We start from the raw sequence: 12,844 nt of genomic DNA, 5'->3' as shown, positions 1-12,844 counted from the left end.
CGCGCACACAACTCCCGCGGGAGTCAGCATGCTCAGTGTAGGTCAGAATTCAAAGGCATCTTCATGTGTATCTTGTCCCACTGTCCAAAGGTCTAGAGTGTCAAATGTGGGCTGTGATGCAAGACTGTCCTTCCCATGTGATCCCACAGGGGACACCTCAAGGTTAGCCTGCTTGTGCTTTAGTCTCTCCATCTGGAAAACGAGAGGACAGATAATACCTACCAGTGCTTGAGTCAGGATGAATTAGCTAATGTTTGTAATGTGCATTAGGACCATCACATTAAAGGTGCTGCAGAAGTGCCTCGTTTTCCTGTGAGCTCTGCAGGGCAGGACGTTTTGAGACTCACTGTTGTAAATCCAGATATTCACCACTCCACTCCTGAATCAAAAAAGGGGCCGGACCTTTAACTGGGGGAGCTTCATTGACCTTTACAGGGTTCCCCCTGTTTATACAAGCTGAAGATCTGGCCTGAAGTGTTGCAGTTGATTAAGTCCAAGTGACTGTCAGTGCCCAAAGCAAAGGACTCCTAGACCTGCCAAAGCCTGGCATTTTAACCTGCACTGTGATATCCCTGCCATTTGAGTACGTGCTTCTCCCCCATATGGCTATTGCAGCCAAAACAAATGGGCTGAACAGAAAAAGAGCTTGGTGTGGTTATTGGGATGAAAGGTCTTGACTCCCCATTGCTGAAATCTTCGATCTTTCTTCTCTCCTCTTCTTTCTCCTATAGCTGCTTATCCTGCTGCTTATGGCCAGATTAGCCAAGCGTTTCCACAGCCGCCTCCCATGATCCCACAGCAACAGAGAGAAGGTAAGTAAACAGGCTGTTCTCTCTTCCATATCTAGTAAGTCATCCCTATTGCATTGTATTCCCCCAACCCCCAAGTTACATAGAGCCCTGAAAACGCCTCATCATGTTGGACCCTCTCCTCATCCACTCTCCATCTGTTGTGTAATATCATCGGGCATTACTGGTAACCTATGGAAACGGTCACGCTTGCGGGGTATGTGCTTAGGTCCTCCCCGGGCTGCAGCCACTAGAGGGCAGCATAATTCAGAAGGTTTAATTATGTTGCGTACAGTAAAGGCCAGCTGTGGCGGGTCAAAAAAAGCGTTCCTTGAAAAGGCCCATTTCGTCCAGATCAAAACGGGAATGTGTCTGTTCTGACCAAATTTGAAACGGTTCATTTCAATCGTGTCAAAACATTTGGTATCGGTGGTGTCGTTCTGCTCCATTCCGTTGTCAACGTGCACACTACAGTAAAACGTTGGTTTTAATCTTTCATTGTATATAGCACATTTACCATTGTCTATAACATACACCGTTGAATATTTTAACACAATACGAAAGTCAAAACAAAACTCAGCGAAACGACAATATCGAAATGAAACATTATGATGGTTCCAACTGTAAGTTCTTTGGGATTTTCATTTCATGAGAACATTTGAAACGGATGCATTTTGGTGGAGCATTTCAATCAGTCAGGCTCAACTAGATGCAAATTTCCACTGCTGCACGCCCTACAAGTGGAATTTATATGAGAAGAGGAGGTTTCCATACTGAAGAAAACATTGGCATATAATATGGAATCCATTCATCTCCCACCTTTGTCCTATTGCTTTCCCTTTGGCCTGGATTGCGGATATTTCTGCTTAAAGTGCACTGATGGTCATAATAGTGATTGTGTATAAAAGTCAGCCTCTCTGCTCCCTGAGGGGCTGCTTTGCCTCTCACTTACGCGGAGGTCAATTAAGAATAAGTTCTTTGAAGTCTGTGGAGTTACACCAGTGTGAGATCAGAATCACACCCTCTGTGTCTTTGAGTCACATTGGCTCATTTCGGTGTTAGTACAACAGAGCGGGGCAGCTATGGGAGAGTGAACTTGATTCTGTCCTGCTTTGTAAAATATCATTAGCACTGCCAGGAAAGAGGTAGTAATTGAACTGACTTGCAACCTCACTGAATTCAATGGGAAAGACTGGGGTGTGTGGTCTCAGATCATAGAAATAAAGGGCTGGAAGGGACTTCAAGAGGTCATCTAGTTCAGCCCCCTGTGCTGAGACCATCCCTGACAGGTGGGTTGTCTAACTTGTTCTTAAAAACCTCCAATGACAGGAAATCCACAGCCTCCCTTGGAAGCCTATTCCAGAGCTTAACTGCGCTTACCATTAGAAAGTTTTCTTAATGTTTAACCTAAATCTCGCTTGCTGCAGATTAAGCCCATTACTTCTTGTTCTACCATCAGTGGACATGGAGAACAATTAATCACTGTCCTCTTTATAACAGCCCTTAACAGATTTGAAGACTGTTATCAGATTGCCCCCTCCGTCTGCTTTTCTCAAGACTAAACATACCCAGATTTTTTAACTTTTCCTCATAGATCAGGTTTTCTAAACCTTTTATTATTTTTGTTGCCCTCTTCTGGACTCTCTCCAATTTATCCACATCTTTCCTAAGGTGTGGTGCCCAGAGCTAGACACAGCACTCCAGCTGAGACCTCACCAGTGCTGAGTGGGGCCGGACAATTACCTCCCATGACTTAGTACAACACTCCTGTTAATACACCCAGAATGAGATTTGTCTTTTTTGCAACAGCATCCCGTTGTTGGCTCCTTTGCAATTTGTAATCTACTGTCTCTCCCAAGCCCTTTTCAGCAGTGCTACTGCCTATCCAGTTGTTCCCCATTTTGCATCTGTGCACTTGCTTTTTCCTTCCTAAGTATAATACTTTGCACTTATGTTTACTGAATTTCATCTTGTTGATTTCAGACTAATCATCCAATTTGTCAAGGTAATTTTGAATTCTAATCCTGTCCTCCAAAGTAATTGCAACCCATCCCATCTTGGTGTCATCTGCAAATGTTACAAGCATACTCTTCAAGCCATTATCCAAGTCATTAATGAAAATATTGGCTAGTACAGAACCCAGGAGGGACCCCTGCAGGATTCCTCCAGTATGACAGTGAGCCATTGACAGCTACTCTGTGGCCCTAAACTCTCAGTGCAACTACACAGATCTCCAGGTACACATCAACCCAGTGCTCTTCTCTCCGCACTGGCTCCCCACTGAATACAAAGTCCAACTCAAGCTCTTTGTCCTGATATTCAAATCCCTTCATGAGAGTGACCCTAACTAATGGAGAGATGTCCTCTCTCTCTCTCTCTGGCCCTGATTTCCCATGACAGCTACTTTCCATAGAAACCATGAAACTCTTGACTAGTAAGACGGAAACTCATGATTATGGGAGACAGAACTTCCCTAGCTGCTGGGCCTAGACTATGGAACTCATTGTCACAAGAAGTGAGAAAGACCATGGGCTTAACAGCATTCAGAAATAAACACATAACTCGTTTCTTTGATTTAGCTTTCTCTCAGTACGTTCCTCTCTCTCTCTCTCTCTCTCACACACACACACACACACACGCACACACACACACGCACAAACTATTCAGTTTTACTCCTGCAGATAAGGCAAAGGAGAGAGAGGTTGTTTTGTTAGCTCTTCAACAACAACGGGGTGGTTAACTACTACTTGTGATAGAAGACACATAGATGAATGGGTGGATAGACAGGCAGGCAGATAAAAAATGGCTTGTCACCTGAATTCTGATTACCACATCGTTATTGCTGGTGGTGGTATAGTATAACAAGCCAAACAATCCCAGCTGAGTTTTTTTCAGTTTGCAGGGCTGGCAATTAGAAAAGACTCTTTTGATTTGAGAACTGAACAAATTGGATCTGATTCACTGAGATAGAATCAGTGAGTGCAGGGGACTGGACTAGAAGACCTCTCGAGGTCCCTTCCAGTCCTATGATTCTCTGTGGGACTCCATGCTGTTACAGTCACAGTCACGGTTCAGAACATGGCTGCATTTTAAGCAGGGGCTTTGCTTCCTTCCATCTTCCTCTTTTGTGCTTGATCCCACAGTGGAATCAGACAATGCTGATTTCAGGCCTAACGTATAAAGGTTTCCTCACCGTGGGTCCAACTTTCAAACCTGGGGAAGGCTAAAGTTCAGGACCTCATTCCCTGTTTCAACTAACTATTTCTAAGCCTTCATCGGTTTCGCTAGGTACATCCCAGGTCAGATTACAACCGGGTAGGATTCCCACTAATGTACAATATATCCAAGACTTCAGGGAATGCATCTGTCCATCTCTCTCTCCTGGGAGATCTCACCCACCTCTATCAGGTACCTGAGAGATCTGTCTTCATCTCATGCTTTGGCAACATTTGTCTATTCCTGATCAAATAGAGTTAAAAAAAATCCAGTTCCATTTAAACCAAAATAATTTTTTTCATCAAATAAAAAAAAAACAAAAAAATGATTTTCAGTGGGCTGAAACATTTCACGTTGAACTGAAATGAGTTTTTGTTTTTGTTTTTTTAGGTTTTTCAATTGATTTCAAGTTGACATTTTTAGTTGACTCCAAATGAATTTTTTTTTTTTTGTTCTTCATTTTGATTCCACCATTTTGGGTGTTTTTCACCCTCTTTTGGGGGCGTGCATGGGCTTTTTTAAATTGGCCGCATTTGAAACCAACATGATGTTTTGAATCAAAAAGTTAAAACGAAATGTTTCAAAACAAAGAAGTGAAAACATGTGGTTTCGACTCTTTCAAAAAACAAATTTCAATCAAAGCTATTTGTCAAATTTGACCCAGTTTCAAGCCTTGAAAAATACATTTTTCAACAAAAACTTAATTGAATTTTTTTCCCGTCTCTCCAATAAAGTCTCATTGAACTGAACTGAATTGCATCTCTCTTTCCTGGAGATAGAACAGCAGTCACTAGAGAAGGGAGGGGATAACCCTGAAAAAGGTACAGATGTAGGGTAAATCTTTGTATGATTTGTATGGCCACTCAGGTTCAAAAGTAATTTAGCTAAACAGACAACCGGGTGCCTAATTAGTTAATTATCCTGGTTCACTGGCATCCCCCCATATGGAATAAACTCTTCAGCAACCTCTAGGAAATGCACAAAATGCAAAGGATCGGCTGTTCCTTCCTGACAGTCCTTTTAGCAAATTAGTGGGGAAAATTGTGCTTAGCAAATATTCATTAAGGCTTCATTTTCCATTAATCCAAAAGGAAATGTGGAGAGCCTGTGACTTCAATCACGCTGAGGCCCAGGAATTTTAATGAGCTTTAAATGGGCATCTGTCAGAATCCTGACTTCACCGTACTTATCCTGCCAGCCAGGGGAATGAGTAATGGCCAATAAAAGGTGGGAGCGCCTAGGCGAACTCCCCTCCCCAATAGGAAAGGCAAAGTTGTAATTTGCTGTGTTACGACACTATAATTATGCCCTGATGAAGAAAGTGAGAGCATTAAAATCCTTTTCTTTCCCTACTTCGTACTGTGCTCCAGCAATAAATGATAGAAGCCCTGCTTTGCTGGGTCAGAGAGGTGCATACTGGTGGTCAAGGGAGACACAAGGATCTTCCCCCTCACCCTTTGTGTCTTTCTCACAGTCAGGACTGGGAGCACAGCTGGGTGCTCGGAGAGCATCCCCAAAAGCATGCACAGGAATTGGCCCTCCCATACACTGGCTAGCAAAAGTGAGCTACCTTTAGAGTTAAGGTCAAAAGTATAACTGGGTTCAAATAAGAACTAGATATGTTCATGGAAGATAGGTCCATCAGTGGCTTTAGCCAAGATGGTCAGGAATGCAACCCGATGCTCTTGCTGTTCTTAAACCGTTGATTGCCAGAAGCTGGATCACTCAGTTATTGCTCTGTTATGGTCATTCCCTCTGAAGCACCTGGCATTTACCACTGCCGGAAGACAGAATACAGGGCGAGATGGACAATTGGTCTGACCCACTATGGCCGTTCCTATATTCTTAAGAATAGAACAGGGCAGAAACCGGAAACTTCATTTCATGGAGGAGTTTGGGATTGCGACATTTGTTTTAGTTCCAGATCAGGATGAAACCTGAAGATTTCAAAATGATCCACGAAAGAAAATACCAAAAACAATTCATTTAAGATTGACCGAAACTTTCCATTTTGACAAAACTGAAATGTCTTGATCTATCCAAAATGAAATTTTCTGTTTTGTTTCCATTTTGATTTTTTTTAATTCTGTCGTATAAATTACAATACATTACATAACTTGAAATGAAAAGTCATTTTGAAAGGAAAAATCAAAATGTTTCATTCCAAAAATGTCAAAACCAGGACACTTCAACACTGTTGGAGCTTTTCCACACACACACACACACTTTTGTTCTGAAACAAAATTTCAGCGAAATCTATGTGATTTTGCAAAGCATTTTCATTTTGACAGAACTGCATTTTCCAATGGAAAACTGCTCCATCACAATTTTCCCAACCAGCTTCAGGTTAGAGTCTACTGCATGCTGCAAAAGGCTGCCAGAATTCTTGCTCGGGCATCTATTGCAGCACCAGGAAGAGAATGGCAGGTCCCTGCCTGGAACCAACGTGTAGAATATGAATTTCGGGGGGGGGGGTGGAGGTAGTCATTCTTCAGGGTGAGCTTCAGGGTTTCAAGCCTGGCCAGGTTCTGTCTGAGTCTGGGCAAAGAGGCAGGGGGCTGAATATAGAATGCCATGTGTTTCTGTGTCTGTTCCCACTCATCATCACCAATTGCCTCAACAGGTGTTTGACAAAGATGACTGACGTTCCGCCTATAAACACCAGGGAGGGAGGGGGACCATTCAGAGTGGTCCAAAAAGATGGATGTGGGGGGAGGTAGAACTAGGGTTAATGAGAGTGAACGAAGCAAAGAAAAATTCTGAACGGAATACCAAGAAATGCTTCTTTCTTTCCATCTCCATACATACCACTCTATCTAGCTGCCTCGCTATCAGTTCTATGCTAATGCCATCCCTGTGGTATTTGATCACCTGGCATGTTGCTTAGATTTGCATAGCAAGGTCCCCATGGGGTCTCCTGGTCTCCTCCCTTCTCTGGTCATAAGAAACTTGGCTTGGGTTGAGGATTTTTTTGGAGGGAGGGTAGGCAGCTGTTGTAAATGTCACTTTGGTTATTTGGTGGGTCAGAGCCTGGATTGGCCAAAACACCTGTGGAAGTTGATCCCCACAGCCAGATCCCCTCCACTGAGGAAGTCTAGTGGCAAGATCTTAGCAGTCTGCCAAAGGAAGTGGTGGAAGGCCCCCCTCACACCCCCACCCCTGTTGCTGGATGCATTTAAAACATAGACCATACAGAAGTACTGTTAGGGAATATTCTACCGTGGAACATTCCACCCCAGCAGAAGGTAGCTGAGAAGAGAAAGAGGCGTGTCCAATCCAGGTACTCTTTATTCAAACCTCCTCCCTTCTTCTCTTTCCCATCTCACCTGCAGGACCAGAGGGCTGTAACCTGTTTATCTACCATCTGCCCCAGGAGTTTGGGGATGCTGAGCTGATGCAGATGTTCCTGCCTTTCGGTAATGTCATCTCCTCGAAAGTGTTTGTGGATCGGGCGACAAACCAAAGTAAATGCTTTGGTGGGTAAAGATAACAAAACAATTAGATTCATCCAGGAAAGGGCTTTCTCTGAACACTTTGCCTTTCGAACTGCTTTCTCTTTGCTTACGTTTTTTGATTTCTCGATTTACTTCTGTCGATACTTTTTTCTCCCTTCCCCCTCCCCTTAATCGTCTCATGCTCAGAACTGTGTGCGCGGCTCAGAGACAAAGGTTTGGAAGGTTGCTAGCAGATGGACATTCCGGCTGCTGGCTACAGGGGAGAAAAATCCCCAAAACAAGCGTTTGGAGAGAAGCCAGTGGGGTCGGGGGATGGGTTTGTGGCAGTGTGGTTGGTCGGGGGAGAAAGTACAAGGCCCAGGGGGAGGAAAATCAGGCAGTAGGGGAAAGAAAGGCTCTTTGGGCCAGATCACCAGCTGATGTAATGCATTAGACTGCAGGGGAGCCATGCTGATTTCTCTCTGCTAAAGATCTGACCTTCTGAGTGTAAGCCACTAAGAGAGGTCTGCTTCAAGGCCCTGCCAGCAGGCAGACGTGAGATCTGTGTTTTAATTCTCTGCAGGATCTCCCCTCCCCATCTCAAATTCTTATCATGCTGCTGTAAATGTCACACTCACTCCACTGCTGTTGTGGGGCAGAGCGGGACCCTGTCCACGTTCATCCATGTACCTCTCCTCACCAGTTCCCCTCCCTCTGAACCGCAGTTTCCCGGGGTGGTGGGTGTCTCTCGGGGTGTACTTTCTCTCTGATGTCCCCGCGCTCACCACTGGGATCTGCCATGTGGTTCCTGCCGTCCCTTGCTCTTTGCACACATGCCCTTTACGAGGTGCAATGGGGCAAATTATATTTTTTAATTGCCCTGACTCAGAGGATTCTCTGCCGGCTGCTGGTCTGGAGCCAGCTTCTGGGGGATCCCTCCATATATCAGACTTTTATTTTCTTTTGGTTTTGATGCTTCTGTCAATCTCCACACCATGTCTCCCTTGCCCGTTCCCTCCCTGGTCTCCTCCACCTTTCCCCCTCAGACAACCCTTCCAACTTCTCTTGGCCGGTTTCCCACTGGAAATCAGTGCCGTGCTGAAAGCAGTCAGCTGGCTTGGACTGACTAGCCACCGGGAGTTCTTGGCCCCAACAGCTGCTGGTCTATACAGTTCTTCCTGTCCATCCAGAGAGCATCTGAATGTGACTTTGGACAGACCACTGAGCTCCTCATAATGGGCGGGAACACAGAGTTTGTCTCAGCCAGCAATTGTTATCTTCACGCCCTTCTGCTCTCATTAACTCTTGGGCACTGAGCGTGGAGGGGCCCAGTATGAGGATTCATCTTGGGGGATTTCAAATAAGCGTTACACTTATGACTCAGTCCCAGCCCCTTCTTGTTTACAGCCCCAGTGGTGTCCTGCCCAAATGGAAGGACCATCCTACTTCTAGGTGTAAATGATAGATAACACGCTGATGGTATCCATAGCGTGGGACAGTCAAGTTGGAGCTTCTGGCAGTGAAATGGCTGTCTCCACGCTCTTCTTTATAGAGAACTAATGGACCTGGTTCTCCTCCTCCAGACAGAGGTGTAAAGCAGAGGGAACTCAGTTGATGTTAATGGAGGTGTGGCAGTGGAGTAAGGGAGATGAGAATCTGGCTCAGTGAGGTGGGAGGATCATCTGGGGGCTAGAGTGCTGGGTTCAGATTTCTCTCTGTTCTCTTCTCATCTCTAACCTGTCCTGGCCTTGTGATTTAGTCACCAATCTGTAACATGGGGATAGTCACACAACCCAAGCTCATGTGCTGGTATTCATTGATATTTATGCAGTGCTTGGAGATCCTTGGATGAAAAAGATGATAGCTGCAATATAACAGGAGGAGAATGCAAATATTTATTTACTGTATGTTGTAGAGCGGATGAAACCTAAAACAACAACCCATTTAGCAATCCACTGGGGCAGTAACCACCAAAATACTTGTGGGTAAGGAGGTTGTCCCAACCTCTAAGTAAAAAGGTCCCACACAGGTGTTTAGTCCCCAAGTTCAGCAAAAAACAAGGAGAGAAGCTTGGTAACTTCATTTAGGCTCTCAGAACCCGATTCTCAGCTCCAGACAATGCTGGGGCCCATGGCATAAGTTAGAACATCCTCTCTGAATTGAGCTTGGCTGCCTATGTAGCTAAGGGGGCCATTCTAGTAGCCAGAGATAGCCAAAATATAGAGGGATTTTCACCATTCCCTAGGCCTTGCCCCATTGCCCCGTAACTAAAGGTTTGACAGTGGCACACAGCAATTGCATTTGGTCTGTACGACATGGGGTTCCCCCCTACATATAAGGAATTCCCAGTTTGCCAAATCTGCCAGTTTTACAGCAACGCAAAAGTACAGAGAATCAGGTCCTCAGTCTATTTGCTGCTTTCAGTGGGCCTAGAGCTGGATCACGTTTTTCATTCAACGTTTTTTTTTTTCCAACACAGCATTGCTTTTCCTACAGGAAATGTCCCATTTTGATTATATTTGATTGAAAAATTCTTGATTTTCTGACAGAACATTTCACTTTTCAGATACCAAAAGCAAAAGCAAAACAAGTCAATGTATGCATTTTGTTTTGTTTGTTTTTTTCCAACAAGAGCCCAAAATCTTTTGTAGAAAAAAATTCATCTAAGTGTTGTCATGGGAACAAAACGCACTTCCCAAACAGCTCTGCTCAGTGCTTACTTGCTGGTGGGGAAAACTGCAGCATGGAGAGTGCTGGTCAGAAACAGTTGTGAGTTGCCTTGGTACATGGTGATAAATACCTTGTACAACCCATGCTGTTCTTGCAAGATGGAGAGTTTGCTTCCGTGCTTACAGTGCTGCCAAACCCAGTGATTTATTGTGAGTCTCAGAATATTGGGTGCTTTTCTTAAAGTTCCAGCTCCTGGAGGCATGTGATTAGGAATGTCTCCACTTTCTTTTTTTAAAAATAAGTTTTTGTCCTCGTAGTTGCAGAGAAAAGCTTGAAAACATAACCACAGCAGGCATAATAAAAAAGAATTCATAAGTTATTTTTAACAGTATCATGATTGTAAGCCAACCTCTTGATTTTTGAATGTTTGGGGTTGGCAGTGCTGCTGGTCTCTGATTTGCAGTTTGCTGTTACACAGATATGGGAGTAGTGAGTATTCAGATATGATAATTAGAAATGGTTGAAAAAGGACAATTATTTTGCACAGAATTTTTTTTGTTTTTTATACTTCCTGAGAATTTTTTTTTTTTTACTTTTTCATAAAATAAGAAAACAAAACATTTTTCAAAAATTGTTTCCAGTAAAAGAAAGAACGAAAGAAAGATTAGTATTTAAAAAATCTTTTTTAGGTTAAATAAAATTTGAGTTCTTTAGATTTTTTTATGCCAAAAACTGATGTATTTTACTTAAAAATCAAACTGAAAAATTAATATTTCAATTTAATTTGCATGTTGATGTGTTGATTTATCTCCATATCTCAGCGACGCCCACTCCATGCCCTGTTTTTTACCCTGTGTTTTTACAAGCCATAGAGTGGCTGTGCAGAGGGTTTAACTTTATAGTTCAGGATGCTATTCCCAGACTCAACGTTTCTCCCATAGTATCCACTTGTATTAAATTGCAGCAGCTTTGTGCTCTTTACCATGCACCATGCAAAAACATGCCTGCACAAGTCTCAGTTGTGTTTTTCCAGCAGGACTCTAGAGTTCTATATGGGATCATTAGATCATCCATCCATCCCTTTTTAACTTGCCCTTCCATACTTCTTATGGTGCAATAGAATCATAGAATCATAGAATATCAGGGTTGGAAGGGACCCCAGGAGGTCATCTAGTCCAACCCCCTGCTCGAAGCAGGACCAATTCCCAGTTAAATCATCCCAGCCAGGGCTTTGTCAAGCCTGACCTTAAAAACCTCTAAGGAAGGAGATTCTACCACCTCCCTAGGTAACATATTCCAGTGTTTCACCACCCTCTTAGTGAAAAAGTTTTTCCTAATATCCAATCTAAACCTCCCCCACTGCAACTTGAAGCAGGCACCTTTCCCTGTGAATGAGGACGTTCTCATATCTTCACTTATAATAAAAATATGATTCTGCTGGGACCAGATCAAACAAATAATAATAGACACTCAGTGCTTATATGATAAAAATGTCGTTCCTCAATCTGGTCACAAAAATTGAAATTGAGACCAATGTTTTTTTTAAAATTGTGCATGAAAAAATATCCTGTTTTAACCAGTTTATAGAAAGGTTAAACGTATCAAAAAATCAAAATTTTGATGAAACTTTAAGAAAAAGTTTCCCAAAAAATCAACAATTTCTTTTCATTTCTCAACCAGCTCTAGTTATCCTTGCTGTAAGATCCTGCAGTATTTTTCACAAGGTTTGGCACAGAAGAGGCAAATCTGTCATCATCTCTCTGAGTAGTGTATGTATGTTGCACTCTAAAGATGCACAGTGATGCACAGGATGTAAAAGAACTGAACGAAGAGCAGACCTCCTGCCCCGAGTAGCTTAGAACTTCACAGAGCACTGGGCAGCAGGAGGGTTATACGGTGGGAGTGGATCCCGGTGATGGCTGACATGCTGCATGCAACATTAGGGTCATCAGCAGCTGCTTCTTTTTCTCAAGGGCAATTGGTGAAAATTAGTTGAGAGGCTGATCCGAGTGTTCGATGTGGGCTGGCAGAAGGGACGATGTTGGGAATAGGGAGAGGAGACAAAGTGAGAAGCAGGGAACCTGTATCAAACAAGTGAAATGCATCTCAGCAGATCAGAGGTGCGCCAGGATTTGTTCAGCCCATTGGATCTTTTTCTAAAAGCTGTGCTTTAGTTCAAAGAAGAATTAATTCCGAGAAGTCCTACGGCTTGAGTTATAGAAGAGGTCAGACTAGATGATCACAGTGAACCCTTCTGGCCTTATAATCTATGAATAAGAAACACTAGACAGCAGTTTACATCTTTTTCATAGATTCACAGAAGCTAGAGATGGACATGCCCTTAGGGTGCCTCACCTGTCACCCAGAGGAATCAGAGCACAGTGTACATTCTTCAGTACTTAGGCCTGAAAGCACAAAAGGAGTTAGGTGCCCAAGTCCTTGTTTTATGCTCCTACGTTCCAGTTTCAGGACCACGGTGGTGCATAAAACTCCCACTGAAATCCTGTAGGTGCCTAAACTCAATTGCCACCTAAGTTTTTGCAGTAAAAGCTCCCTAGGTACCTATATTTCTGCTTCTGAGCTTGCACGCAGCAGCATACCTGTCGATATCCAGGGGCCTAACTCCCCCCTAAAAGCGATTCACAAACCGGGGGAAAATAGACGTTCAGCTACCTACCAGGTTGGGCCCCTCAGGTGAGGTCACACAAAACAGCTGGGGCAAATTACAGGAGAAGG

At 43.6% G+C, this 12,844-nt stretch overlaps 1 protein-coding gene across 9 annotated transcripts in view; it reads left to right on the top strand.

Annotated features, from left to right (window-relative positions):
- The window catches only part of CELF4 (CUGBP Elav-like family member 4), an 892,259-nt gene that overhangs the window by 805,124 nt on the left and 74,291 nt on the right, over nt 1–12,844 (top strand). For 5 of the 9 annotated variants that reach the window (XR_014711730.1, XM_084628820.1, XM_084628815.1 and 2 more), the window contains exons 10-11: nt 732–812; nt 7,337–7,480. Coding sequence is in view for 8 of the 9 variants with exons in the window: in XM_084628820.1 (XP_084484946.1) it covers nt 732–812; nt 7,337–7,480 (225 nt within the window). In the remaining variant the exon portion in view is untranslated. The remainder of the gene's footprint in view (nt 1–731; nt 813–7,336; nt 7,481–12,844) is intronic. The other 4 variants (XM_084628816.1, XM_084628818.1, XM_084628817.1 and 1 more) reach the window with 1 other exon arrangement.

The sequence above is a fragment of the Lepidochelys olivacea genome, assembly GCF_965140295.1.
Source record: "Lepidochelys olivacea isolate rLepOli2 genome assembly, chromosome: 5".
In the NCBI taxonomy this organism is placed as follows: Eukaryota; Metazoa; Chordata; order Testudines; family Cheloniidae; genus Lepidochelys; species Lepidochelys olivacea.
The sequence above is the reverse complement of the archived record's forward strand: the minus strand, read 5'-3'. Positions and strand labels throughout refer to the sequence as shown.